At 51.5% G+C, this 26,997-nt stretch overlaps 1 protein-coding gene across 4 annotated transcripts in view; it reads left to right on the top strand.

Annotated features, from left to right (window-relative positions):
• CUX2 (cut like homeobox 2) overlaps positions 1–26,997 on the top strand; it is a 283,634-nt gene that overhangs the window by 240,202 nt on the left and 16,435 nt on the right. For 3 of the 4 annotated variants that reach the window (XM_049619320.1, XM_049619321.1, XM_049619318.1), the window contains exons 5-18: positions 993–1,127; positions 4,131–4,254; positions 6,043–6,119; positions 6,995–7,061; positions 9,580–9,628; positions 13,169–13,273; positions 16,404–16,595; positions 16,697–16,755; positions 17,246–17,294; positions 17,367–17,487; positions 18,717–19,391; positions 20,259–20,360; positions 25,254–26,044; positions 26,776–26,935. In XM_049619320.1, coding sequence (XP_049475277.1) covers positions 993–1,127; positions 4,131–4,254; positions 6,043–6,119; positions 6,995–7,061; positions 9,580–9,628; positions 13,169–13,273; positions 16,404–16,595; positions 16,697–16,755; positions 17,246–17,294; positions 17,367–17,487; positions 18,717–19,391; positions 20,259–20,360; positions 25,254–26,044; positions 26,776–26,935 — 2,706 coding nt within the window. The remainder of the gene's footprint in view (positions 1–992; positions 1,128–4,130; positions 4,255–6,042; positions 6,120–6,994; positions 7,062–9,579; positions 9,629–13,168; positions 13,274–16,403; positions 16,596–16,696; positions 16,756–17,245; positions 17,295–17,366; positions 17,488–18,716; positions 19,392–20,258; positions 20,361–25,253; positions 26,045–26,775; positions 26,936–26,997) is intronic. The other variant, XM_049619319.1, reaches the window with a different exon arrangement.

The raw sequence follows: 26,997 nt of genomic DNA, 5'->3' as shown, positions 1-26,997 counted from the left end.
ACGGGAACCCATTCCCATGAACAGCTTTGTAGCCTAGAAGACGCCACCCCGACCTCTGGCATTACCCAGGTGTCTGTAGTACCTGCCGAGGGTGGGGAGTGGGGAAAGTCACGTGGAAGAAGTGCTGGCGTCTAGATCTGAAGGAAGAGGAAGTGCTTCCTAGATGACAGGGTGGGGAGGGAAACAATTCCAGGCAGAAGGACCTACACATTCCTCATCTTTTAGCTATTGAGAAATTGGGGGGTATCTTACCTGCAGGGATGTATTTCACCCCCAGAAAAGCCATTGTTTAGTCAACCTCACATGCAACAAATGGTGGTGTGTTGGCCCAGGTGCACTGAGAGGTACCCCCAAGGATTAGGTAGGTAGGTCGATGGATGGTATTGAGGAAACACGGGGGAAGAAAAATGGGGAGGGAGGTGGGAAAAGTGTCAGAGGAAGGAGAGGCAGGGAACTGGGTGGCAGCATCCACGCAGGACAGCCTGAGCAGGCCCTGGGGGAGTCCTTGGTGCTCAGAGCAGTCCCGTGGCCCTCAGCAGTCGGCCCCATCCTGGCTGCCTGCCGGCCTTGTCTTAGAAGACTGGCCTCACGATGGATTTCAGAGTGAGGTCCTCGTTTAATGACCTCCTGTGGTCGGAGGCATGCAAGACAGTCGCATGGCCGCCACAGATGGCACCATGGAATCCAGAAAAATGCACTTGCTGTGACAGTTATCGTCGTTAGTAGTATTCCAGGTGGGCAGGACACGCATGCCCCTGGGGATGGCACACGCTCCACTGAGCGGGTACCTGAAGTAGACGGCTCCCTCATAAAGCAGAAATTCTACATTGGTCTCCTAAGCCATCAGAGCAACTCCAGAAAGCTCTTGTGCATGGTCCCCTCCACACCAGCATCCTGAGAGGGACTCCCCAGGCCCTGCGAGCTTAGCCTGGGCAGCCCTCAGCCCTCAGGGCCCCCGCCACTCCCGTGCTCCTCTCTCTGTGTGTGTGCAGACCCTGTGCCTGTGTTTGAGGCAGCGCGCGGCCTAGACGACAGACTGCAGCCCCCCAGCTTCGACCCCAGCGGGCAGCCGCGGCGAGACCTCCACACATCGTGGAAGAGGCACCCCGAGCTCCTTGGCCCTAAAGGTACTGATAAGGCCTTCACGGGATGTCCATAATGAAAAAACAGGCTGTGGATCTTCAACAGCCAATCTTGGCCGCCTTTGGAGGGGTCGGGGGGCAAGGAACTCAACTTTATCGTTTTAGATGTAGGATGGGTTATGGGTACGTCGCTGCAGAAACAAACCAACCCGAAATCCCAGAAGCTTAATATATTTGAAGGGTGGGAAGTTGGAGAGGATGCTCCATGGAGTCACTCGGGCAACCCAGCTGTGGTGGTCCCACCATCTTCAACACATGACATCCGGAGTCACAGTGACTGGTGACAACTTGCCAACAGGCAAAGAAAAAATGTGGAGGGTCATACTGAGGTTTATGGGTCCAGGCTCAGAAGTGGCCCGCATCACTTCCACAGCCACTTGTCATTGGCCAAAACTCATTCATATGGCCACACCCAGTTGCAAAGGAGCCTGGAAAATCTACTCTGTGCCCAGGAGTAGAGGGAAACAGGATATGAATACAGCGCTGTCTCAGCACCAGATAAGACAAGTCAAAAAACTAGAAAAGCTAAAAATATAGTTTAGGTATACATATATTATGATAAAAATGTTTAAAATCAAGAAAATGATGAACAAAATCCATCATGGTGGTTACCTCTGGCAGGTGAGGTAGAAGGTCTCCGTGGGGAGAAGCAAATGTGCACATGAAAGCTCTTGGTAGCCATCTAACGGTGTTCATTGAGCTTCAAGCCCAGCACTGTCACAGGCACTGGGGACATAGCCAGGAGCAAAACAGACAAAAATCCTTGCCCTCGTGGCACTGACCTTATAGAGGAGAGACTGTCAACCAATAAATGTTAAATATCTAGTATTTCACATGGTGAGAAAGATTAGGAGGAAAATTAAGCAGAGAAGAGTCAGGTTTAGGGATAGTTGTCTAAGGAATAAATGAGGAGGATTCACCTCAAAGTTCAGCAAGATTACCCTCTCTCTTTTTTTTTTTTTTTTTTTTTTTAAAGGAACAGACAGTAAAAAATTTAGGCTTTTTTGGGTTTTTTTTTTAACCACTAAAACTTTGTGTAAAAAAAAAAAAAAAAAAAGCCATAAAACATATGTAAATGAGTGGGTGTGGCTACATTCCAGTAAAACTTCATAAACAGAACAGGCGGTGGGCCAGATTTGGTCCAAGGGCTGTCTTTGCAGAACCCTGGTCTACCTCCTAGAGTTGTGGAGAAGATAATGGCCTGAGGCATGCCAAATCAAAGTTTGACTGCTGTGGCACACTCCCAATTTCACAGCCCCCTCCCATCCCCCCAGTGCCTAGTGGACACCTGCTGTATGCCTAGTCCTGGGCAGAGTCTTCTGGGGAAGATTTATGGTGACTAAAATACAGCACTTTTGCCAACTCTCTTCCTGTACCCAGAATGCCCTTCCAGCCTCCCTGACAAGCCAGCTTGTCCCTCTAGGTGCCTCTAGGGTTTGAACTTCCTTCTATCAGAATAATAGTAGTTGTGGGAACTGCCTCTTCAGAGCATTTGCTCTGTGCCATGTGCCTTTCACACAGTATCCCACTGTCATCTTATATCAACCTTCTGAGGTACCACTGGCCCCATTTTACAAAGGGGTAACTGAATCTCAGAAGCAACAGGTGGCCAAGCAGGGATTCAAACCAAGGGCTCTTGCCCTTGGCCCTAGGCTATGTCTCTCCTTGAGAGCACTTGTTACTCTGCATCGTAAGGGTCAGACCTTGTTTGTTTGTTCACTTCTGTGGCCTCAGCCCCTGGAATATTCCCAGTGTATGTGTGCGTGTGTAAGAACGAGCCAGGCCCTGACCACTCTGTCAGGCCCTCACTCTGCACACTGCCCAGCCCTGCACTCACCCTGCTGTGCCAGGCTCACAGTAGGAGTTTAACAACCAGGACTGAACTTAACTGACTCAGGCCCAAGGGCAGGAGCCCAGATTTTGGAATTCTTGAGACATTCACGCTTGATGGCTGGCCCTTGAGCAGCCTTTCTCCCCATGAAAAATTCAGTACCAAAGGCACACACTGATCCCCTAAAGGAGCCACCAGGGGCTTGCAAAGGTACAACTGATGTGGGCCCTGCCCAGGGGCACCTGCAGGTGAGGTCAGCTATGACTGAGCATCTGAGTATGTGCCACCACCTATGGAGAGGGGACGTTAAACCTAGAGCTACCCCGTGGCCCGGCCATTTCACTCCTAGGTAATATATACTCCAAAGGACTGAAAACAGGTGCTCAAACAGAAACATATGTGCACATATTCACAGCAGGGCTATTCACAACAACCAAAGGTGAAAACAACCCAAATGTCTATCAGCAGATGAATGGGAAAACATTTATGACATATCCATAAGATGGAATATTACTTAACCATAAAAACAAACCTAGATGAACCTCAAAAACAGTTTGCTAAGTGAAAGAAGCCAGACACAACAGGACATACATTATGTGTGATTCCAGTGATATGAAATATCCAGGATATGCAAATCCCCACGGACAGAAAGCAGATTAGTGGTTGCCAAGGGCTGGGGGAGGGGAAAAAGGCATGACTGCTTAATGGGGACAGGTTTCCTTTTGGGGTGATGATAGTGTTCTGGAATTAGTGCTAACGGTTGCACAATACTGTGAATGTACTAAATGTCACTGAATTGTATACTTCAAAATGGTTAAAATGGTGAATTTCATGTTATGTATACTTGACCATGACTCTTAAAAAAGTAAGAAGGCCAAGGAGGCTAGAACAGGTCCAAGAGGGCAAAGGAAGCACCTGGGCCTGCTGTCTGAGGCCGGCACTATGGGGACTTGACTTTTGTGCACACACACCCCCCACGGCTACAACCCAGCCGACCACGTGATGGCAGGTTTCCAAAGCCGCACTCTCTCTAACACTCGAGTTTGAGAAATCAACTCTTATCCCAGCACTGCCGATCTGTCCAGTTTGCAGAAGGCGGCTCTGGCTGCCATGTCGCTTCCAGCGATGGGCGGTTTTCCCTCTTTTCCTCCCTCCAGAGCAGAGAGAGGGGACGTCTCCGGCCGGACCCACGCTGACCGAGGGGAGCCGCCTCCCAGGCATTCCCGGCAAAGCCCTCCTGACAGAAACTTTGCTGCAGAGAAATGAGGCAGAGAAACAAAAGTGAGTGGGGAGGAACAGGCGGGGCCCTGCTGCCCCACCTGGCTGGGAGGTGGGACCATCAGGGAATCTGGATTCAGGTTGGAGATAGAGATCCAGGCCTGGTTCAGTGGCCAGCCCTGGGCAGGTCACATCACCTGTCTGAGCTTCAGTTTTCCCAGCTGGGAAATGGGACCAATGGCGGTATATTAGGCAGGGTTCCCCAGAGAAATAAAACCGGAAGGATTTTTTATTTTAATTAATTAAGACATGTATTTCAAGGACTTAGTTCACACAGTTGGGGCTGGCAAGTCTGAATTGGTAGAGCTAAGCAGCAGGCTGGAAACTGTCAGGTGGGAGTCAGTGCTGCAGTCTGGCGGCAGAATTCTTCCTCAGTTTTATTTTTAAGACTTGCAACTGGTTGGATGAGGCCCACCCACAGTATTGAGATTATTCTCCTTTACTTAACACCAGCTGACTGCAGATGTTCACCCCATCTGCAGAATACATTCACAGCAACCCTGAGATTCGTGTGTGATTGGACAACTGGGTGCCAAAGCCTGATCAGGTGGGCAGGCCATGTCAACTCCTAGTCTCCGGTCAGAATGAACGTATGCGCTTAGCTCAGTGCTCACTGGGAATGTGTCAGTAGATGGCTGCCCTTACAGCTGATGTGGGAGCAATAATACCTGGATTATTATGATTTCTGGATTCTTGGGGCTTTTCTAGGCCAGTTTCATGGTGGTCATTACATCTAGCCTTTCATTCACTTATTCCTTTATTCATTCATTCCATGTATTTATGGGACCACCTGCTGTGTGCCAAGCACTGTTCTAGGGACACAGCAGTGAACAAATGGACAAACCTCCCTGCCCTCCTGGAGTTTACCTTCTCATGAGGAAGACACAAGTTAAACAAGATAAAGTCTGCTACATGAAGATAAGGGTTGTGAAGGAAAAGAAAGCAGAGAAGGGGGGATGACATTGAGGCTGAAGTTTTAAATAGGGTATGAGGGGAGGCCTCACCGAGAAGGTGAGGAAAGCCCTGAGAAGGTGGGGGTGAAACTTGCAGATATATAGGGCAAGAATGTTCTACACAGAGGGGACAGCCAGTGCAAAGGCCCTGAGGCAGAAACATGCCTGGTGTGTTTGACCAGCAAGGAGATGAATGTGGCTGGAGTGGTTTGAGTGAGACACCCACTTTGCCAATGTGTAACACACACCTCACCCTCACTGAGAGGGTCAGGGTGTAGGATCAGAGGTAAAGTTCCTTCTCTAGAGTCTCTGATTCAGACAACGTAAGACCCAAGCTTTGTATAAACCTTCCCCCAGTCCAGCTAGGGCCCTTGTTTCTCTGCTGAGACACTTGTATCACACCTAAGCTCTAGGCTATAGTGGGCTGGATGACCATCCCAAACTCCTGACACAGAGAAGGGAAAAACTGCCTCCCCGGGGACAGGAATAGTAACTAATGATATTGAGGGAACACTGGGTACCAGGCATCATACTGAAGGTGTTTCACAATACTCACAGAGGCAAACCCCACTAGAAACCTTATTGTACAGATGAGGAAACTGAGGCCCAGAGAGGCAAAGTCACTACCTGATGTAGGTCCACCCAAATGCTGCCACACAGTCAGCAAAACAGCAAAGCGGCCAAATGCCTGAATGTCATGTTTAAGGACCCTTTAAAAAGGCAGGGGTGTAGATTACAGAGAACAGGTAAGACAGGAGGGCCACCTTGGGGACCCAGGCAGGGCCCATCCACACAGGCACGAGCAGAGCCATTCTGAGCAGGCTCAGTCTCTCTGCAGGGGCCTTCAAGAAGTACAAATCACTTTGGCAGCCAGACTGGGGGAGGCAGAGGAAAAGATCAAAGTCCTACATTCAGGTATGTATCTGGCATGTGTTCCCTGGCCCTGTGCAGCTCCCCAGCCCCGTCAGACCAGGAGGAGGAGGAGAAGGGGACAGTGACACTGTGAACACAGGCTCAGGTATTCTAGAATCAGGAAGGCGAGAGGGGAATTTGGGAAGGAAGTGGAAGTGGACCCAGTGGGGGTCCGAGCCCCGTCCCCAGAGGCCATATTGCTGTGGAGAGAGGCCTTGAGAAGTAGAATTAAATCAGGGGTGGCAAAGGCAGTGCCTGTAGGGGCCAGACACACAAACAAGCAGCCAGATTAGGGAAAGCCGTAGGAAAGGGTGGGATCTGGAGCAAACTAGAGGACCTGGGCCTTGACTAAGAGATGGCCACTGCTGAGCACCAGCCAGCCACTGCCATATGGCCCAATGTCACCAAGCCTCCAGATTTTTTGGAGATTTAGAAATCTGGAATTTTATGAGAAATCTCCCATTTATTATAATATACACATATCCGTTGACTTCATTGCTCCTCCCTGTCCCCCTCACCTGCCAGGTCCAGACCTCAGGATGGGTGAGCTCATGGATGGATGGCCCCACCCAGGTCCTGGAGTGACCTAAGCATGTTGGGTAGCTCATACCCAAGGCCATGGGGCAGACAGACCTCTACCACTTGCCTGGGTGCCCTGAGCTTCATAAGCTCCTAGAGGGTGATCTCATCTGCCCTCCGACCGGCTTGAAGCCCCTCCAAGGGCAGGAAGCTCTACCTGTCACTGGTTCTAAAGACCTTCAAAAGAAAGGTCTTCCTTCACTACCTTGAACCTCATTCTACTTTCTGGGCCCTGCAGCAGGAGTGGGTTCCTGGGGAAAGCAGGGGGCACTTCACCCTGGCTCTTTACTTTTTCCCAGCGTTAAAGGCCACACAGACAGAGCTGTTGGAACTGCGGCGGAAATATGATGAGGAGGCAGCATCCAAGTAAGTGAACACCCTGCTGAGGTATGCCTCCTCCCTCTGACCCTCCCAGACATGCCTCCTCCCTCTGACCCTCTCAAATACGCCTTCTCTTTCTGAGTCTTCTCCCTCTGACTCACCGCCGGAAGCACCTGTTTCTTTAAGCATCCTGTGTTCCCCACCCCCATAGGCACACAGCTGTTCACCAGTCATTTGCTGTGCCATTCATGCACCACAGAGTATACATGACATTCTGGGTCGTGGCGGAGCAGGGTCTGCTGGGCAGGGGCCTCCCCATCACCCCAGCCTCCTAGGACTGTCTTCACCACAGCAACCCAGGCCAATCCTCAGCCGAGTGTCATTCACTTAAATTACTCTGGACTCAACGTGGCCATAAGACATCACTTATTCCACAAACACTTATTTAGCACCTACTATTTACCCAGTGCTGTGTTGGGTCCCTGGAAGAAACATCAGAACGTGGCCCTGACCCCAGCTAAAGAGAAGAGACAGATGGTAACTGATGATATACAGTGATAAATTCGCTCCTTCATAGATACTGTTGAGCACTTACTGTATGCTCGGCCCTGTTCTGGGCCCCTGGTGAACACTAAGAAGGGAAGAACTGAGAGCAGCAAGAGAGAATAACAGGGAGGGCGGATCCTATTACCCAGGGTAGTCACGGAGGACTTCCCTAAGGAGATGACCTTCAGAATGCAACCCAAAAACGAGAAGGAGATGACCACGTGAAGAATGCAATGCCGGGTTGAGTGCTGGCGGCAGGGGGACAGCTTGCACGGAAGAAGGCCCCGAACATGCCTAAAGCACATGCGCGGCTTAGAGTCACCAGATACTCCCCGCAGGCCTCCTGTGTCCCCCACCCCACACTCAGCAGAGAGGCAGCCGAGGTGGATGAGGCCTGACCTGGCCCCCTCGATGCTGGCAATCTGGGGGTTGGAGGGCAGGAAATAAACAAATGACCACCCTGGGGGTAAGTTGAGAGAGGCCTCCCAGGAGGACACTTTAGAGCTAGGTTTTAAAATTTTCTTTTCTTTTTTTTTTTTCTACTTCCACCAATTTTAATACAAAAGGCTGGAGGGCACGGTGGTGGGAGGGGGGCAGGCATCAAGCAGGGGCCGGGCGCCGGTGCCAGCACAGCAATGACCTTGCAGATCCTGGATGCCTGGTCCCTTCGTTTCCACACCAGTTTGAAGTGGTGGTTTGTCATACGCCTCCTGCAGGACATTTTCTTCTCTATCCTTGAAACTGGATTACTGTGGCTTCCTGGTGGCATAAAACTTTTTGCAGTGTTTTATACCCTTGGAAATATTGCTGCATTAGCCAGTACGTGCTTTTTTTTTTCTTTAATTTTAATTTTTTTTAATTTACATCCAAATTAGTTAGCATATAGTGCAACAATGATTTCAAGACTAGGTTCCTTAATGCCCCTTCCCCATTTAGCCCATCCCCTCCCACAACCCCTCCACCAACCCTCAGTTTGTTCTCTATATTTAAGAGTCTCTTCTGTTTTGTCCCCCTCCCTGTTTTTATATTATTTTTGTTTCCCTTCCCTTATGTTCACCTGTTTTGTCTCAAAGTCCTCATATGAATGAAATCATATGATATTTGTCTTTCTCTGACTAATTTCACTTAGCATAATACCCTCCAGTTCCACCCACATAGTTGCCAATGGCAAGATTCCATTCTTTTTGATTGCTGAGTAATACTCCATTGTATATATATACCACATCTTTTTTACCCATTCATCCGTCGATGGACATTTGGGCTCTTTCCATACTTTGGCTATTATTGATAGTGCTGCTATAAACATGGGGGTGCCTGTGTCCCTTCAAAACAGCACACCTGTATCCCTTGGATAAATGCCTAGTAATGCACTTGCTGGGTCGTGGGGTAGTTGTATTTTTAGTTTTTTGAGGAACCTCCATACTGTTTTCCAGAGTGGCTGCACCAGCTTGCATTCCCATCTTTTTTTTTTTTTTTTTAATGTTTTATCTTAGAGAGAGAGCTCGTGTGTGAGCAGGGAAAAGGCAGAGAAAGAAGGACACAGATGATCCGAAGTGTCAGCTTTGTGCTGACAGCGGAGAGCCCGATGCAGGGCTCAAACTCATGAACTGTGAGATCGTGACCTGAGCTGAAGTCAGATGCTTAACTGGCTGAGCCTCCCAGGTGCCCCAGAGCTGGGCTTTAAAGCTCAGGGTCCTGTTCTCTTAAGGAAGGGGATCCTGGGTAGAAGGCACAGCAGGGGCAAACACCTGGTAGCTCTGTGGACAGCTTAGGAGAATGGACCCCTGGGGGAGGCGGGAGGCCAGGCTGCCCGGAAGGGGCGCAGTGCTGAGGCCCTGTTCCCCTTCCCCCAGAGCCTGAGCTCTTTTCCTCCCAGCCTGGTTTCTCTCCAGTAGGAAGGGTAGGGGGCAGCCTCCTCAGCCTTCCATTGCAAGACCCTTAGGTTCGGGCAGGGGCTGGGGTTATCAGCCTGGTGGCTGCCAGAAGCCCTTCTCAGGGTCTTATCTTTCTGTCTCAGGGCAGATGAAGTCGGCCTGATCATGACCAACTTGGAGAAGGCTAATCAGGTGAGAAGACATGTGCCAGGGTGGGGGTCTCGGGCCAAGGGGGGAAGGGACTGAACCCAATCGATACTTATCGAACCGTGTGCCATGCTGAGTGCTAGGGCTGGGAGATGTTTGAGACCCTGAGCTCCCAGAAGAAGGAGGGGGGATGCTGGCAGAACACTCAGAAATAGGGTGACTCAGGCAGCAACAGTCAGGGAAGGGGCACCTGACCAGACACAAGAGTCAGGGAAGAAGACGTCCTGGAGGAAGGGCCATGTTGCTGACACCTGTCGAATAAATTGAAAATGTAGAGGGATGGCATTCCAGGCCAGGGAACAACCTGGGTAAAGGCCAGGAGGCTGCCTACAGAGAAAAGCCGGTGCCCTTCCCTGGTGGCTGCTGTGCAGGTGACATTTTCCAGGTGTCTCCAGACAGCAGGAGGAAGGCAGCAGAGCAGTGACTGGTGAGCCCAGCCCGCAGGCCAAGCTGGGCGGTGGGTCTGTCCCAACCAGATTGTATGAGGAACCATGTTCCACAGAGCCTGGGGTGGTGACAAGGGACAAGCCCTAGCGGCTTCTTTCCCTCCCTCCCCACCGGGGGCCTCCTGCAGCCTTCTCACTTGATCCCAGCCACAACAGCTGAGCACTGGGTGGACCCAAACTTCCTTGGGGCCCCATCTTCTAGTCCCAGCCCGGGTCCTTAAAAGCCCTTTAACCTCTACGAGTCCCCGTTATCACTTATGTAGAAAGGGTCCTGCACTCTGCCTTCTGGCCTCAGATGTGTTGCCGTCTGGTAGACAAAGCTGGCAAGACTCTGAAAGGAGGCGAGGTATGGCCATGGGGTCTTGTCTGGAGTCTCAAGGGCCCAACACATCTCTACTTGCCCCCGGGTCCCTGCAGTGCCAGCAGCCAGGGACATGGCCAAGAGGGGCCAGCAGGATGACAGAGCAAGTGGTCATTTCCCCAGAGGAGCACACTTTGCAGCTGGGTCCTAAAGCCCAGGAGCCGTTCTCTGGAGGAAAGGCATTCCAGGAGAAGGCACAGCAGGAGCAAAGGCCCAGAGGATGGCTGTGCAGGCATAAGGGCAGCCCTGCTCCCGCCTGTAGAGGAAACTCGGAAAAGGGTAGCATTCATAGGGTGATGTTTTTGAATAGGCAATACATTTACATAGTTCAAAACTCAAAAAGTTTGAACTGCCTTCTCCCTCCCCAACTTGGCTCTCCGGTTCCCCTCCCCCTGGGAGCCTCTCTTACCTATTTCTAAGGTCCCTTCTAGAGATCCATTCACAAGCCCATGAATATATCTACTTTTACCCCTTTTTAAAACACAAACTATAATATATACTATACCCACCCTTCTGAGCCTTATTTTTTCCATGTGTATATCTTAGAACTCATTCCATATCTGTATAAAAGTAGTCCGTGTGTTTTACTGCCTGTAGTATTGTAGTACATGGACGCACTGTCTCCCAGCCCAGGGATGGCAGACTTTCTGTAAAGGGTCAGAGAGTAAGTATGTTTAGGTACGCGGGTCTCTGACACAGCTGTTCAGCTTCGCTGTATGTGAAAGCACAGACGGTATGCAAGTGAATGCGTGTGGCTGTGTACTAGAAAAATTTAATTTACAAAACAGGCATCAGGCTGCAGTTTGCCCACACCGTGGTCTAACCAGTCCCCTGTTGATGAAGATTTATGGTATTTCCAATCCTTTACCACCATCATCAGGACCACAGTGAACGCCCTTGCACGGATATCTTTTCACACGTGCGTGAGCCAATACATAGGGTAAATTCTTAGAAGTGGAATTACTGGGCTGAGGATCTGTGCGTTTTTATTTGACAGATGTGGCCAAACTGCCCCCCCCCCACCGTGAAATTGTACCAATTTACACTCACTGTAGCAAGTTAAAAGAGGGCCTGTTTCCTTATAGCTCGCCAGTATTGTGTGTCATCAAACTTTCGGATCTTTGCCCGTCAAGTAGGCTCAAGAACAAAGCTCTTAGAGTAGTTTGGATAGGAAACAATTTTTTTAATGTTTCTTTTCTGAGTTTAAAAGTAAAACTTCATTATAGAAAGTATGGAGAAGAAAATAAATGTCATCACATTAGGGTTTTTTAAATCTGTATTAATATTATCCAGAATGTGAACAAGAGGATTCTGGAGAAGAGCAGGTTGATATTACTAGTAATAACCCTGCCAGTTCGCCCCAGTTCTTACCCCTGAGGTGACAAGAATCAGATAGCACCCCGCATGCACCAGAGTTTGTACTGTGGGCAAGGAAACCCCCCCACCCATGTGACTCTGGGTCGTTCTATAGGAGAGGGACTTTCTGAGAGAGGGAGAAAACTACCTCCCAAGTGCCAGTATGAACAGAAGGGTGAGGTTCCTGGGTTCTTCGCATGTGGAATGCGAATGCTTCTCTCCAGGGGAAGATAAGACTGGTAGGTTTCTAGCAACTTTAAACCCAGCTTTACAACCCAGGGGATGTCATCCGCCATTGACATGTAGACACATGCCTTCAGAGAGGTAAATCCCTCTGCAGTTCTTCCCGGCTAATCAGTCACAAGCTGATTTCCAGGCTTGTCATTTTGCCCACATCCTAAATTCCAGTCAGATTTGCTTGGAAAGCCCAAACGGTGCGGAAACATAAAAGTATTTCTCTACAGCCCCACACACCCAAAACCTTTGCCAAAACAAAACTGTCTTGAACCATTTCTGTAACAAGGCAGGATACCAGTAAGTAAATGAACAAATCAGTTAAAAAAATAAATTACCAAAATGTGAACATGGATGTGTGTGGGTCTCCAGGTGCATATAATAGGCATAGCATCTTGATTGCCAAGGTCAGCGTGTAAGTCAACCATAATCAGTATAACCTGCACCACCAGCTGAGGGAAAAAATACAGTCACAGCTCTTCCAGTTATATTAAAGTTAACCAATTACTGACACATTTATACGTGTAAGCACCTGGCTAAGATACCTAATGAGCTGTATTTTACCAGATCACTTACTTTGCAAAACAACCCTAGAAGGTAGTTACTTTTATCATTCCCATTTTACAAATAGGGAAACCGAGGCTGGGCAGATGAAGTCTCTTGCCTAAGGTCGCACAACCAGGAAGTGACAAAGTACAGATTTCTCTCTAAAGCCACAAGGCTACATTGTTAACACTCGGAGTCTCTCTTCCAGGCTTTTTTCTTAGAAATTTTTGAGGAGTTAAGATCTACCATAGACCCAGTTCAGTAAACTGGCATTCTGATTTAGATGTATTTCGGAACACCTCTGCAGTAGATGTGTTTCATTGCCCCCATTTCACAAGAGGAAAACTGAGACCCAGAGAGGGGAAGTGACTTGCCCAAGGGCCTGCCACAGCTCACGGAAGCCACCTCTGCGGACCCTCCATCCTGCCCCCATTCCATGCTAGGTGACATGGGAGCTGGAGACAAAGGCCCAGCCCTGCCTGAGGCATACGGAGTGATGGCAGAGGGCCATGGTGGGATCCACTATGGCCCTGTTCACCTCTTAACTGCGCTTGCCCCAATTCTCCCCCCCCCCACCCCCAGCGAGCTGAGGCTGCCCAGCGGGAGGTAGAAAGCCTTCGAGAACAACTCGCCTCAGTCAACAGCTCTATCCGCCTGGCCTGCTGCTCCCCCCAGGGACCCAGTGGGGTAAGGATGGTGGGAGAGTCAGAGGGAAAGGTTGGGAAACGCCGTGTTGGTGAGTATGAATATGGGATGACGTCTTGTGAGTCAGTCATGTGCATCCGTGTGAAATTATGCACATGACTGTATGTGGATACAGTGGGCATAGCATTGCCCAGGTCAATGCATAGTTTACTATAATTACTATGACTTGCTTTACCAGCCGACGGTCAAATTACAGCCAGAGCTCTCTTCAGGCTCGGGCTTCCATATGTGATTAATAGGAAGTCCAGCATCCTCCTCTGGAGGCCGTTCTTTACTCCAAATTGTCCAAAAATGCCAGCAACTTACTCAGGCCAAAGAGGACCATTTCTATTGCCAGATGCCTGGCAAGAATGGGTGGGAGGGAGGTAATTGGAGCTGTAGAGTGGCGGTGCGGTTTGGCGGTTGCCACCAGGTGTCGCCACTGACCACTGGTTCTCAATTCCTGCCAGACCGCAGTGGGACCGCTTAACCGAGATGGGAGACTGACACTCCCGTCAGCCCTTAGTTCCCAAAACGTGATTCCAGTAGGGCTTCCCAGACAGCCACGTGCTACAAAGAACCAGTCTTTAGTCGTCAACCTTGAGGTTCCTGTGTTAAGCCTGCTTAGTTAGTGCATCTTTTTCTTTCCTCCTGGTTGGTGCCCCTCTGGGGTCCTGGGGTCATAGAGATATCATTCAGAGCCACCCCAACCTACCCTTCTGTCATGTGTTAAGGTCTCCATTTCAAGACACCTGACTGGCTCAGTCAGTAGAGCACCTCTTGATCTCAGGGTAGTGAGTTCAAGCCCTATGTTGGGCATGGAGCCTACATTAAAAAAAAAAAAAAAGAATCTCCATTGCTCCTCTCCCAGAAAGCCTCGGGTTTCTTCTGTAAGCTGGTCCACCTTCTTTCCAGATCTCTGCATACCAAGGGACTAGATTCCCACTTCCTCACATAATAACGGGGCTGCTCCAGGGTGATTTGCAGTCTCCACCCATGAACCTGAAATGGCCAGCATGGTTTTCACTTCAGCCGACACCCTGGTACATAGACCGGTGTGCCTGTGTCTGTCTTTCTGTTTAAAGATTGGAATATGTCTCCATGAACATGTGTTACTATGAATGTGTGTGTCTGTTGGTGGCCTTTGGGCAAATAACTGTATCCTTAATCTGACTGTGCCTCGGTTTCCTCATCTGTACAAGTAAGACCTGGACCTGCCTTGTAGAGCCATTGGGAGGATTACATGTAAAGTACCTAAAACAGTGCTTACCCTCTAGTCTCGGCTCAGTGGATATTTGATGATACTATTCGTAGTAGTAGTAGTAGGTTTGGGGTGTGTCTGAGGTGTTTTTGCCCATGGCTCATGTGATCTCTGAGCACATACGTGTCTCTGTGTGTCACAGTGACATGTCCATCTGAGTATATCTCTTTAATACCTGGGTATTTCTGTGTGTCTGCATGTCAGCAGGAGGACTCCAGCAGGTCCTTGTGTCAGTGTGTGCTGTGTCTGTAGGTGTGTCCCCCTGTGTCTGTGTCCCAGGAGGCAGTGTGTATATGGCAATGTGCCTGTATATCTGTACAACGCAAAGAGTGAGCACAAGAGAGGCTGAAGGCAAGAGAGCTCATGAGGACACCTCAGAACGAATTTGCCAGTGGTTCTTAATTAACCCCCGTGGAACCCAGCAAATGCCTGTGCTAATCAGCCATAGGGAATTTTGCCGGTTTGGAGGGTGAGTTTTTCTGAGCACAACAGTGGCGCTCGATGCTAATTAATTTAATGTGTTAATGGCATCCGCTTCCTGTTTTAATTGGCATTTATCTCCCTGGAAGAATAGCCAGTATTGGTAGTGGTAGGTTGTGTTTTCTGTTTTGTTTTGTTTTTTCTGACGCTTCTTAGATTCATTTGTAACTGAGCTCAGGACCAGCCCGACTTCAGGCCCTCCCAAGCATCAACCTCCATTGTCTTTTTCCAGGACAAAGGGGCCATTTCCTAAAATCTGGAGGAGTCATGGGGCTTGGGGCTGAGGGCAGTAGCTACAAGGTCTCACATCTAACCCTGAGGGTCTGCCTGGAATGGAGGGGAAACATCTCGCTGGGATAGGAACTGTGCCCAGTGTAGAAACCTAAACCTTTATCTGTGAGGTAACCTCTGCTGGGAATACCCAATCCCTACCACTTCCTCACCGGGTATTGCCCTTTTTTTTCGTTCCTTTTTAACAAATGTTTTCTGAAGTATAATATATATAAGAAAAAATGTGCTTATCAGCTTATCGTAAGTGTATAGCATGTTGAGTTTTTCAGAGATACTGTAACCAGCAACCAGTTCAATAAGTAGAATATTCCCAACACCCAGAACAATGCCCACCTGTGTTCCTATTCGGGGGCTACTCCCCAAGGGGAACCACTCTCCTGACTTATAACAGCACAGCTGGGGTGTGCCTGTTTTCATTACCTGATCTTAATTGGAACACACACACACACACACACACACACACACACACACTTTTGTGTCTAGCTTCTTTCACTTCATAGTATATCCGAGAGAGTGATTCATGCCGGTGTTAGTAGTTGTAGATTATCCATTTTCAATGCTGTATAGTGTTCCATTGTGTGGATGTACCACAACCTGTTCATCCATTCTCTGGTTGGAGGGCACTTGGAGGCATTTGGAGCCCAATTTGGGGCTGTTACAGAGAGAATTGCTATGAATATTCATCTTGGTGTTCACATGTGTATCTTGGTGCATAGATGGCTGCTTTTCCCTACACATACCAAGCAGAAACACGTCTGCCCTTGGTGAATGCTACCAAGCGATTTTCCAAATCACTAACTTGTTCTTAAACTTCATCACAGTTTGGACCCATCTTTCTCCAGAAAACCTCCTCTGCCCATTCCCCCTCAGTTTGAATAATAGAGGGAAATCATCCAGGCTGGTAGGACTGGCCTGAGCAAAGGCTCAGAGGTAAGAAGAGGAAAGCCGGAGCCTGTAAGGAGGAGCTGAGTCACTCTGGGGTGCACGGCATGGGGGCCATGCCATAGATGGATTTCCCATTCTGTTTGGGATTCAGGGGTGGAGCCCTGCAGCCCCCTGCCCCACACCTCCCAGCCCCTCAAAGCCCCACTCTGTCCTCAGGATAAGGTGAACTTCGCGCTGTGCTCAGGCCCCCGGCTTGAGGCTGCCCTGGCCTCCAAGGATCGGGAGATCCTGCGGCTGCTGAAGGATGTGCAGCACCTCCAGAATTCTCTGCAGGAACTGGAGGAGACCTCTGCCAACCAGATTGCGGACCTGGAGCGGCAGCTCACGGCCAAGTCCGAAGCCATAGAGGTAGCCCTTGGGAGAGGAGGTGTGCAGACAGGATCTAGGCAGGGCATCCCCAGACAGAACGACGCGGACCAGCCTTGAACCATCTTTATTTTCTCCTCTAGAAGCTGGAAGAGAAGCTCCAGGCACAGTCTGACTATGAAGAAATTAAAACAGAGCTGAGGTACTCAGCAGAGGGGGGCTCCACAGAACCCCCAGCCCTCTTCCTTGGCAATGCGGGGCCCTTGGCAAAGTGCATGATCTTCCTCCTCCCACCACATCCCATTTTGTGATGCCCTTGTCTCCTCTCCATGGCACCTTGGGTATCAAAACCTAACCATGCATGGCCCTTTGCCATCAAGAGCCACCTATTGGAGAGCATGCAGGGTAGCCTTGTGGTCAGTGCTGTGATCAGTGCCTTGTGATCAGGTTGGCTGGGGCCCGCGAGTGTGGGAGTGGGTTAACGCAACACCCCTCCAGGTATCGATGGAACCGGTTCACAGGCCTGCTACTCAAGGCCTGTCGTTGCCCTGAGTCCAGTGTTATGTAGGGTCCACGGGGTGGGGCAGTTGTTCTCAATCGGGGAAGATGAGCTAGAGGAAGTATCTCTCAAGACCTCTCCCGAAGCCCGGGGAATGTGGCTGGCCTTGGACTCTCTCCACTTTCTCTGGCAGCATCCTGAAAGCCATGAAGCTGGCCTCTAGCACCTGCAGCCTCCCGCAGGTGAGTGTTCCCGCCACTGTCCCCGCGTTGCAAGCTGACCTTGAGAGCCGTCTGCCCACCATGCCCTCTCAGCCCAGCTTCTTGTCTCCTCAGGGCATGTCCAAGCCCGAAGACTCGTTGCTCATGGCAAAGGAGGCCTTCTTCCCCACGCAGAAATTCCTTCTGGAAAAGCCTGGTCTTCTGACCAGCCCTGGTAGGGGAGGCAGGATGCTCTTGGGGCCAAGGGGCCGGGGTGGGGGCTGTTTGTGGGCCTCTGGCCTTCTCCACTGCCTCCCATGCAAGCAGGAGAGTGATGGAGAAAAGGGTGCACATTGATCGAGCACCCGCTGTGTGCCCGGTGCTGAGCTGGGTGCTCTCCATGGCCAAGCCAGCTGGCAGTGTCCCGCACAGTGTCCACACTTGCCTTCCTCACACAGCTCACCCGGGCCCTCCCAAGGCCCTCCAAAATGCTCCAACTCATCCCCGATCCTTAGTGAGCAGCAGGAAGAGGTCACAGGGCACAAGGAGGGCATTCACATTGCACCCCCCACAGCAGGCTGCTGGAAATGGCCTGTAGACATTGCTGTCTCCCCAGATCACCTCCTCAGCTCTTCTCCCCACACAGTGGCTCCATGACTTTGTCGCCATGTGGCCCCGGCCAAGACTCTCTGTGCTGCCTCTGTTTCCTCATCTATAAAATGGGGTCAATAATGGATCCACTTTGTGGGTGCTGTTCACATGGGGAGTGCAAACACATGGGATGCCTAGGACGAGGAGGGCTGGAAGGCAGGCACCAGGAACGGGCATCCTGCTGAGGTGGGCATTGATCTGAGCTCCCCACCTCGGGGCCAGGTGCTAGCACGTAACAAGTGCTCAATGAGTGTTCTTGATGGGGTGGGGGTGGCTGCCCAGAACTGGAATGTGGGCCAGGCCTGCACAGGTAGGGATTTCAGAATCAGAAGGGTAGCTTTTAGTACTGCTGGATGCCTATAACACTTCTCTCCCCCACCCTGCTGCCCTCTCTCCCCTCGTCCTGCCCCTGAATTTCTCCCTCATGTGTGTGTCTTTCTGTCTTACACTGTCTCTCTGCCTCCCACTTTCTATCTCTGTCTCTGTGCCTTTCTGTCTCTTTCTGCCTTTCACGCTGGCTCTGCCTCACTGCCTCTCTCCGTGTCTCCCCTGCGCATCCCTCTTATTTCCCTCCCCTGTGCATCCCATCTCCCCTGTGCATCTCTCTTATTTCTGTCTGTTTCCCTATCTCTGTTTCTCTGGTGTCACTCTCTGGGCGTCACTCTCATGATTTCTTTCTTTGTCTCTCTCCCTCTCTCTCTCTGTCCCTCTCTCTTTCTCTCTCTCTCTTTCTCCCCACCCCCATCACTGTCCACTTCTGTCTTTCTCTCTGTCTCTCCTCTTTTCCTCCATCTGTCTCTCTTGGCATTCTAGAGGAGGACCCTTCAGAGGATGATTCCATCAAGGACTCCCTGGGCACAGAGCAGTCCTACCCATCGCCTCCACAGCTCCCGCCACCGCCAGGGCCTGAAGACCCCCTGTCCCCCAGCCCTGGGCAGCCCCTGCTGGGCCCTGGCCTGGGCCCCGATGGCCCAAGGACTTTCTCATTGTCCCCCTTCCCCAGCCTGGCTTCTGGGGACAGACTGGCAGGGGACACACTGCTGTCCAAACATATGATGCCCCCGGCCACCTTCAAGGGGGAGGCGGGTGGCCTGCTGGTGTTCCCCCCAGCCTTCTATGGCACCAAGCCGCCCACGGCCCCTGCCACCCCAGCTCCTGGCCCTGAGCCACCCGGGGCCCCCGAGCCTGTAGATGGGGGTGGGGGCAGCACAGCTGGGGCAGGGGCCGGAACCGAGGAGGAGCAGCTCGACACGGCGGAGATTGCATTCCAGGTGAAGGAACAGCTGCTCAAACACAACATTGGGCAGCGGGTGTTTGGCCACTATGTGCTGGGGCTGTCACAGGGCTCGGTCAGCGAGATCCTGGCCCGGCCCAAGCCCTGGCGCAAGCTCACAGTGAAGGGCAAGGAGCCCTTCATCAAGATGAAGCAGTTCCTGTCGGATGAGCAGAACGTGCTGGCTCTGAGGACCATCCAGGTGCGGCAGAGAGGTGAGGGCCCATCCCGAGGTGAGGGGCTCGGCCCCAGCCTCCCCAGCCAAGCCCAGGGCAAAAGGCTGGCTGGGGGCTGAGAACACAGGCTCTGGGGTCATAGCCTAGTTCTGCCACCTCCCAGCTTTGTCACCTGGGGCAAGTGACTTTGCCTCTCTGTGCCTCAGCCTCCCCCTTTGTAAAATAATGAAATGTATCCTCGTCCCTCCTTCCTGGGGCCTTTGGCTACCTCTTGCTCCCCACATGGGCCTAATGGGACAGCTCAGGCTGATCATTGTGGGGACAAGGCTGGGCCCGGGAGCTGCCCTGGCAGGTATTTCCTGAAGACCTCCAAGCCTCAGTTCACCCATCCATGAGATGGCCTGGGTTCCTACCAACCTTGCCAGACTTGATTTTTAGGGTAATCCATGTGAATGGCCCAGGCTTTGACCTCATAAACACCTGAGTTTTGAGTTCCAGCTCTGCCATTCACCCACTGAGTGACATGCCTCAGTATCCCCATCTGTCCCCATCTGCCAGCCTCCTATGAGGGTTAAATGAGTATAAGCTACTTAGTACAGCACCTGGAACATCGGAACTGTTTGAGAACTGTTAGCTATGGTGGTGGCAGCCATCATTGTTATCATATTATTATTAATATTAATACTAATACTATTTCAAGTCAGAATCATTTGTAGATCCGGTTTGTTACACAGACTGCCTAAACAGCGGTCTTGCCACACGCACTCAAGGTCTGGCCCTCCCTCTCCCAGCCCTGGCCCTGGAGCCCTCGAGGGAGGAGGGGACCAACCCTTCACCCTGCCCAGCTCCAGGGACTGACCCCCAACATGCAGGTCCCCCTGACAGATGCCCCCTTGCCTCCCCCAGGCAGTATCACCCCAAGAATCCGCACACCAGAGACAGGCTCAGATGACGCCATCAAGAGCATCCTGGAACAGGCCAAGAAAGAGATCGAGTCCCAGAAAGGGGGTGAGTGTGACCACAGCAGGTGAGGCCTGAGGCCTGCAGGGACTGCCCAGAGCAGGAGGTAAGGCCGGGTCCACCTTCATCCACCACAGCGGGGATTCCGAGCAGGTCAGAACTGCTTTGCCAGCCAACCTGCGCCAAGCAAGGTCTGGGCCTGGAAAGCAGCAGGTCCAGGTTGGTAAGGCAGCCACCAGCCATGTGTGACTATATCCATTGAAATTGTTTAAAGTTAAATAAAACTACAGCTTCAGTTCTTCAGCCTCACTGGCCACATTGCAAGGTGACAAGTGAGACGCCGTAGGAGACACCCAGTGACTGCTGCAGCACTGGTCTGGATTGTCCGGATGTCCTCAACTTTGAGGAGACACAGTGACCAGTAATCACACAGGAGCTTGTCAAGAACAACGCTCTAAGCTCACCCTCCTTCCTGCACCTCCTCCACTTTCTAGTTCCCAAGGAGACCCTGTTTTCCTGCCTTCCTCCTACCCCCCAGACTGCACCTTCTGCACTTTCCCAGGGCCCTATATTAGCCTCCTCGTGCTACTGTTCGGCCACAGACTCTGTGGCTAAAAACAACACAGTTTATTCTCTCACAGTCCCAAAGGCCACAGTCAGCCTCACTGGGCTAGAGTCAAGGTGTCAGCAGGGCTGTGTGTCCTCTAGAGGCTCCAGGGAGAATCCATTTCCTTACCTTCTCGAGCTTCTGGAGGCGCCCACATTCCTTGCTTCACGGCCCCTCCTGCATCCTCAAACCCAGCATCATAGCATCTTCCTCTCTGTCTCTGATCCTTCTACTTCCTCTCACAAGCATCCTTGTGATGATGTGGGGCCCACCACAGAACCCAGGATCTCAAGACCCCTAACTTAATCACATCTGCAAAGTCCCCTTTGCTGTGTGAAGTCACGGTTCGGGTCCCAGGGACTGGGACGTGAGTGCCTCTGGGAGACCCTCATTTAGCCTACCAGAGTGTACATTCTCCATCAGCCCCTCAAACGCAGGGTGCCCCCCCAGGCCCTCTGACTTTAGTCTGATGTTTCTTAGGTGAGTTGGTCCACTCCTGGAAGTTCCAACAACAGCCAAAACATCCCTTCTCCGGGCCACACCTCTCTCGAGAGTTATGGAGCCATAAGCCAGCTGCTGGCTGGGAATGTCCACCAGGGTCCCGCACTGACATCGAAGAGTCAGTGTGTCTGAGACAGAACTCCCTCTCTGCACCCACCCCCCTCCCCCTCCCCGAACCCACCAGCTCAGGACTGGGAACCTGTCGAAGATGCTGCCCGACACCCAGGCGGGGTGAGAGGCTGTCCTGGACTGCCACCATCATCACTTGCTGGGACTGTTTCATTAGCCTCTTCACTGGTCTTGCCAGTGATATTCTAGGTCCCACTGCAGCCCATTCTCCACCCAGAGGCCAGAGAGATCTTTCTGGAGCATACACAGGGTCATGTCACTTCCACAGCTCCTCCCCATTGCCCTCAAGATAAAAATCCCAGATCCTCAGGGTGCCTGGGTGGCTCAGTTGATTGAGCCTCCAGTTCTTGGTTTCAGCTCAGGTCATGATCCCAGAGTCGTGGGATTGAGCCCCATGTCCCTGTGGTGGGCTCGCACTGCGTGTGGAGCCTGCTTGAGATTCTCTCTCTCTCTCCCTCTGCCCGTCTCCCCTACTTGCTTTCACTCTCTCTATAAAATAAAATTTTATTTTTTTTTTTTAGAGAGACAGAGCACGAATGGGGGAGGGGCAGAGAGAGAGGGAGACACAGAATCGGAAACAGGCTCCAGGCTCCGAGCCATCAGCCCAGAGCCTGACGCGGGGCTCGAACTCACGGACCGCGAGATCGTGACCTGGCTGAAGTCGGACGCTTAACCGACTGCGCCACCCAGGCGCCCCTAAAATTTTATTTTTTAATTAAAAAACCCCAGCTCCTCAACAAGGCCTCCAGGCCTTATGGTCTTGACTCCTCCCAACCCCCAATCCTTCTCGAATGAAATGCTTATAGCCATGTCCATTCTCATGCTATTCCCTATGCCCCTAATGCCGTCCTCACCCCTGGCAATTCACAATTCAACTCAGAAGTCACCTCATCCAGGAAACCCCCCACCTCCATCCGGATGGAATGGATACTGATCCTCCTTGGACCCCCTATAATCACCTATATTGCTTGGTGCAGTGGAGCCAGAGTGGCCGGGCTGCAAATTTTGGCTCTGCTGTTTATTAGCTGTGTGACCTTGGAAAAGTTACTTAGCCTCTCTGTGCCTCCATTGTCTTACATTTAAAATAGGCACAGTATTAGTACTCCTTTCCTATTGTTGTGTGAAGATCTTGTGTGAGAATAGGACTGGCAAGCACTCAGCCTGAGGGCCTGGCATGTCGAAGGTGCCCCTGAAGATCTAGCCATCATCATAGTTAACATCGTCATTATTTTTCTCTCTCTTGTTGCATTTGTTCATGTTACACATGCCTCTGCTGACATGTCTGTACTTCCTATCAGTCTGAGGGTTTTTTGCAGCCAGGGACCAACTTGCATCCCTGCACCCAGCACTGTGTAGCACAGCACAGTGTAGACTGTAGCGGACTTTGGACCTGATGCTGGCTTCGTGCTCCCGCTTTGTGGTGTCTGCTGCCCCCTGGTGGCACCTCAGAGCAAGTGTCTCGATTCCCAAGCCTCTGTGGCTGGAGAGCCAAGGGCCCTCCCCCTGCCTGGTCCCTCTGGGAGGGGCAGAGGATGCTTACCCTGCTAGGAGCCTACACTGCCCCACCCAAATAATCCACTGAGGCCCATCTATGTACACCTCAGTTTCTTTCTTCTTGATCGGCTCCTGGAGCAAGAGAGGCAGTCATTAGTAAACATTGGTTAAGCACGTACTGCATACTGGAAACAGGTTACAGCTGCGAACGAGACACAACAGTGGAGTGAAAAGAACCATGAGAAAAAGACTAATAGAACTCTTCCATTAAACAACAGGACAGCTGAGACCAGAGAGGGAGAGATATACTCACAGTTACACAGAGGCCAAGGGAGAACCCAGGTCTCCTGGCTCCCTGTACAGTGCTCTCCCATGGGGGTGGAAGGGTCAGAAACAACACACAAGACAGCACGGAGATTAAAAAGGCAACATCACTGCAGAGTGGGCCAGCCAGGGGCATTCCATGCAGGGTCTGTGAGGAGAGGGCAAGGGAAAAAGTGCCCGGGTTGTTGCCCCATGCCCCTGACAAGAGTGAAAGCAACTAACAGCCCCCCAGGGAGGAGACAAATATGACTAACTGCTAACTCGAGAGTTCTACTCTGGGAATTGAGGGAAATATCCAGGATGGGGACAAAGATTTATATACAAGCTATTCCTTTAACGTTGCTCACAGCAGTGACAAACTAGAAACAACCTAACTGTCCAGCAGTGGGGGATCAGGTAAATAAAGCAGAGACTATACCTTCATGTGGCATAAGCAGTCATGAAAGATAGAACTTCTAATCATAAGACAAAATACTCATGTTGATACTGGGTGGGGGCAAACCGGGCTACACTCCCACATCAAGTATGATCGCCCCATGTATGAAGTTAGAAAGCAGCCCAAAGGAAATACGTGAGGAGATTTCATGTGGTTGCCTTTGAGAGAGAGATCAAGGGGATTTTTCTTTTCATCTTAAGTTTTGCTTTCTTAACTCTCTGCAATAGGCATGCAGTACTCTTTTATTTTAATTGAGGCAAAATTTACTAACCGTTTTAAAGTGAACAATTCCATGGCATTTAGCATATTCACAATGTTGGGCAGCCACCACTGGATAGCATTCTGTTTGTGTGACCATGTCACTATTCATTATCCTTTCTGTTCTCCATGAGCATTTGGGTTCATGCCATTATTTTGCTATTAGAATAAGTGAAGCAGTTTATTTTATGTGCTGTAGTGTTTTTCTTGTCTTTGACATTTGCATAGATGGATCTTAGCACATTTAAAAGACAGGTCTTGGGGCGCCTGGGTGGCTTGGTCGGTTAAGCGTCCGACTTCAGCTCAGGTCATGATCTCACGGTCCGTGAGTTCGAGCCCCGCATCGGGCTCTGTGCTGACAGCTCAGAGCCTGGAGCCTGTTTCGGATTCTGTGTCTCCCTCTCTCTGACCCTCCCCCATTCATGCTCTGTCTCTCTCTGTCTCAAAAATAAAAACATTAAAAAGAAATTTTTTTTAAATGAATAAATAAAAGACCCGTCTTTTTTTACGTTACATTTTCCCCATGAGCACTTTCTCTACATATGCTAAAATCTCTGTCTACCTGGTTTGTGATGGCTGTCTAATATTCTGCCATACGGACGGACCATTATTTATCCAACCCCCGATTGTTGGACACAGAAGTTGCTGCCAACGTTTTGCTGGCGTAAACACAGGCATACCTCTTTTGAGTGCATTTCGTTGTGCTTTATAGATGTTGCTCTTGGTTTAAACTAAAGGTTTGTGGCAACCCTGTGTCAAGCAAGTCTGTCGGCAGCATCGTTCCAGCATTTACTCACTCGGTGCCTCTGTGTGACATTTGGGCAATTCTCTCAGTATTTCCAATGCTTTCATTGTTACTCTATTTGTTATGATTATCTGTGGTCAGAGATTAGGGCTTCCTGAAAGCTCAGGTGATGGTTGGCATTTTTGAGTGATGAAGTATTTTTTAGTTCAGGTATGTACGTTGGGGTTTTTCTGAGGCACAATGCTGTTGCACACCAAATAGACTACGGTGCAGCATAAACATAATTTTTGTATGCACTCAGAAACCAAAAAATTCATTTGACTGGTTTTATTGCAATATCTCCACAGTATCTCCAAAGTATACTCACACAGATGCCGTGAACAACTTTGCCCTTGAAACCATGCCCCTGACCGTGGGCCTCTGGCCACCCTGTCCTCCTCCCCACAGGTGAGTCCAAGAACTCCACGGCCCCACTGGGCATCACCAACGGCACAGCCCCCGCCAGCACCTCGGAAGATGCCATCAAGAACATTCTGGAGCAAGCGCGCCGCGAGATGCAGGCGCAACAGCAGGCCCTGCTGGAGATGGAGGCCGGCCCCCGGGGCCGCTCGGTGCCTCCCTCGCCCCCAGAGCGGCCCTCGCTGGCTACTGCGAGCCAGAATGGGGCTCCGACCTATGTCAAGCAGGAGGACAGCAGCGGCGGTGGTGGCGGCGGGGGAACCAGCAGCAGTGCCACACAGACCTCCCTCACGGTCTTGTCCCCTGCTGCCTTCGTGCAGAGCATCATCCGGAAGGTCAAGTCGGAGATTGGCGACGCCGGCTACTTCGACCACCACTGGGCCTCGGACCGTGGCCTGCTCAGCCGCCCCTACACCTCTGTCTCACCCTCCCTCTCCTCCTCCTCCTCCGGCTACTCCGGACAGCCCAACGGGCGGGCCTGGCCCCGTGGGGACGAGGCCCCCACGGCTCCCGAGGACGAAGCGGCGGGGGGCGAGGACGAGCCTCCCAGAGTGGGCGAGCTGAAGGCCGAAGGTGGCGTCCCCGAAGCGGGCAGCGGTGGGCGGCTGGCCTACTACCCAGCATACGTGCCCCGCACACTGAAGCCGACCGTGCCGCCCCTGACCCCCGAGCAGTACGAGCTTTACATGTACCGGGAGGTGGATACGCTGGAGCTGACGCGCCAGGTCAAGGAGAAGCTGGCCAAGAATGGAATCTGCCAGAGGATCTTTGGGGAGAAGGTGAAGATAGTGGGGCCCACGGGACCTGGGGCGGGTGGACCACCGGAGGACCCAGCCCCCGGTGTTCATGGTCTTGAAAAGACAGGTTGTGTGCATGAACAGGAACAAGGCAAAAGCAGAATTCAAACCCAGGTCTGCATGACCCCAAACCCTTTTTCCTGCATCCACTCGTCCCTGGGTCCTGTGGGAAGGGAGGGCTGGGCTGACATTCAGTTCTATGGTTGTTAAAGCAGTGAAATGCTTCCCTCTGGTTAGGAGTAGCCACTTACCTCTCCTCCTCCAGAACCCTCCGTTCCTCCCAGTGGTCCAGCCACCAAAGGGTTAAGACTCAGCCCAGCCAGGGTTCCCCTGCAATACCAGTGGTTAAGTAGTTTTGAACATCACTTCTGCCCTTGGCAGAGGAGCAGGTCGAGAGTCAGGTGAGCTGAGAGGAGGAGCAATGACATCAAGGGAAGATACCTCTTCCTAGAGGAGGGGGCTTTTGAGGGGGCTTAAAATCAAGAAGGATTCTTACACGTAGGGATATCTGGAAGGGCACTGCAGATGGGGGGGGTGGGCACAGCACAGGCACACAGCAGGCACCTGGGAAATGAAGAACAAATCAAGGCAGCCCTGGCCTCCCAGGGAATCAGAGTGAACAGTGGGCCAAGTGTCCTGCAGAGAGGGAGGGAGGGGATGGCCGGGGTCCCAGGGGCCTGCCTCCCTACACTTCCTGCTCCGCCCATCCCCAGGTGCTGGGCCTGTCACAGGGCAGTGTGAGCGATATGCTGTCCCGGCCGAAGCCGTGGAGCAAGCTGACACAGAAGGGGCGAGAGCCCTTCATCCGCATGCAGCTGTGGCTCTCAGACCAGCTCGGCCAGGCCAGCAGCCAGCAGCCCAGCGCCTCTCAGGGTGAGTGTGGTCGGGACCCTCTCGTGGGCTGCTGCCAGTGTGCCCCTAGATGGTCTCCCTGC

This window comes from Panthera uncia, assembly GCF_023721935.1.
Source record: "Panthera uncia isolate 11264 chromosome D3 unlocalized genomic scaffold, Puncia_PCG_1.0 HiC_scaffold_8, whole genome shotgun sequence".
NCBI lineage: Eukaryota > Metazoa > Chordata > Mammalia > Carnivora > Felidae > Panthera > Panthera uncia.
This window is presented reverse-complemented; position numbering and strand designations above follow the sequence as displayed.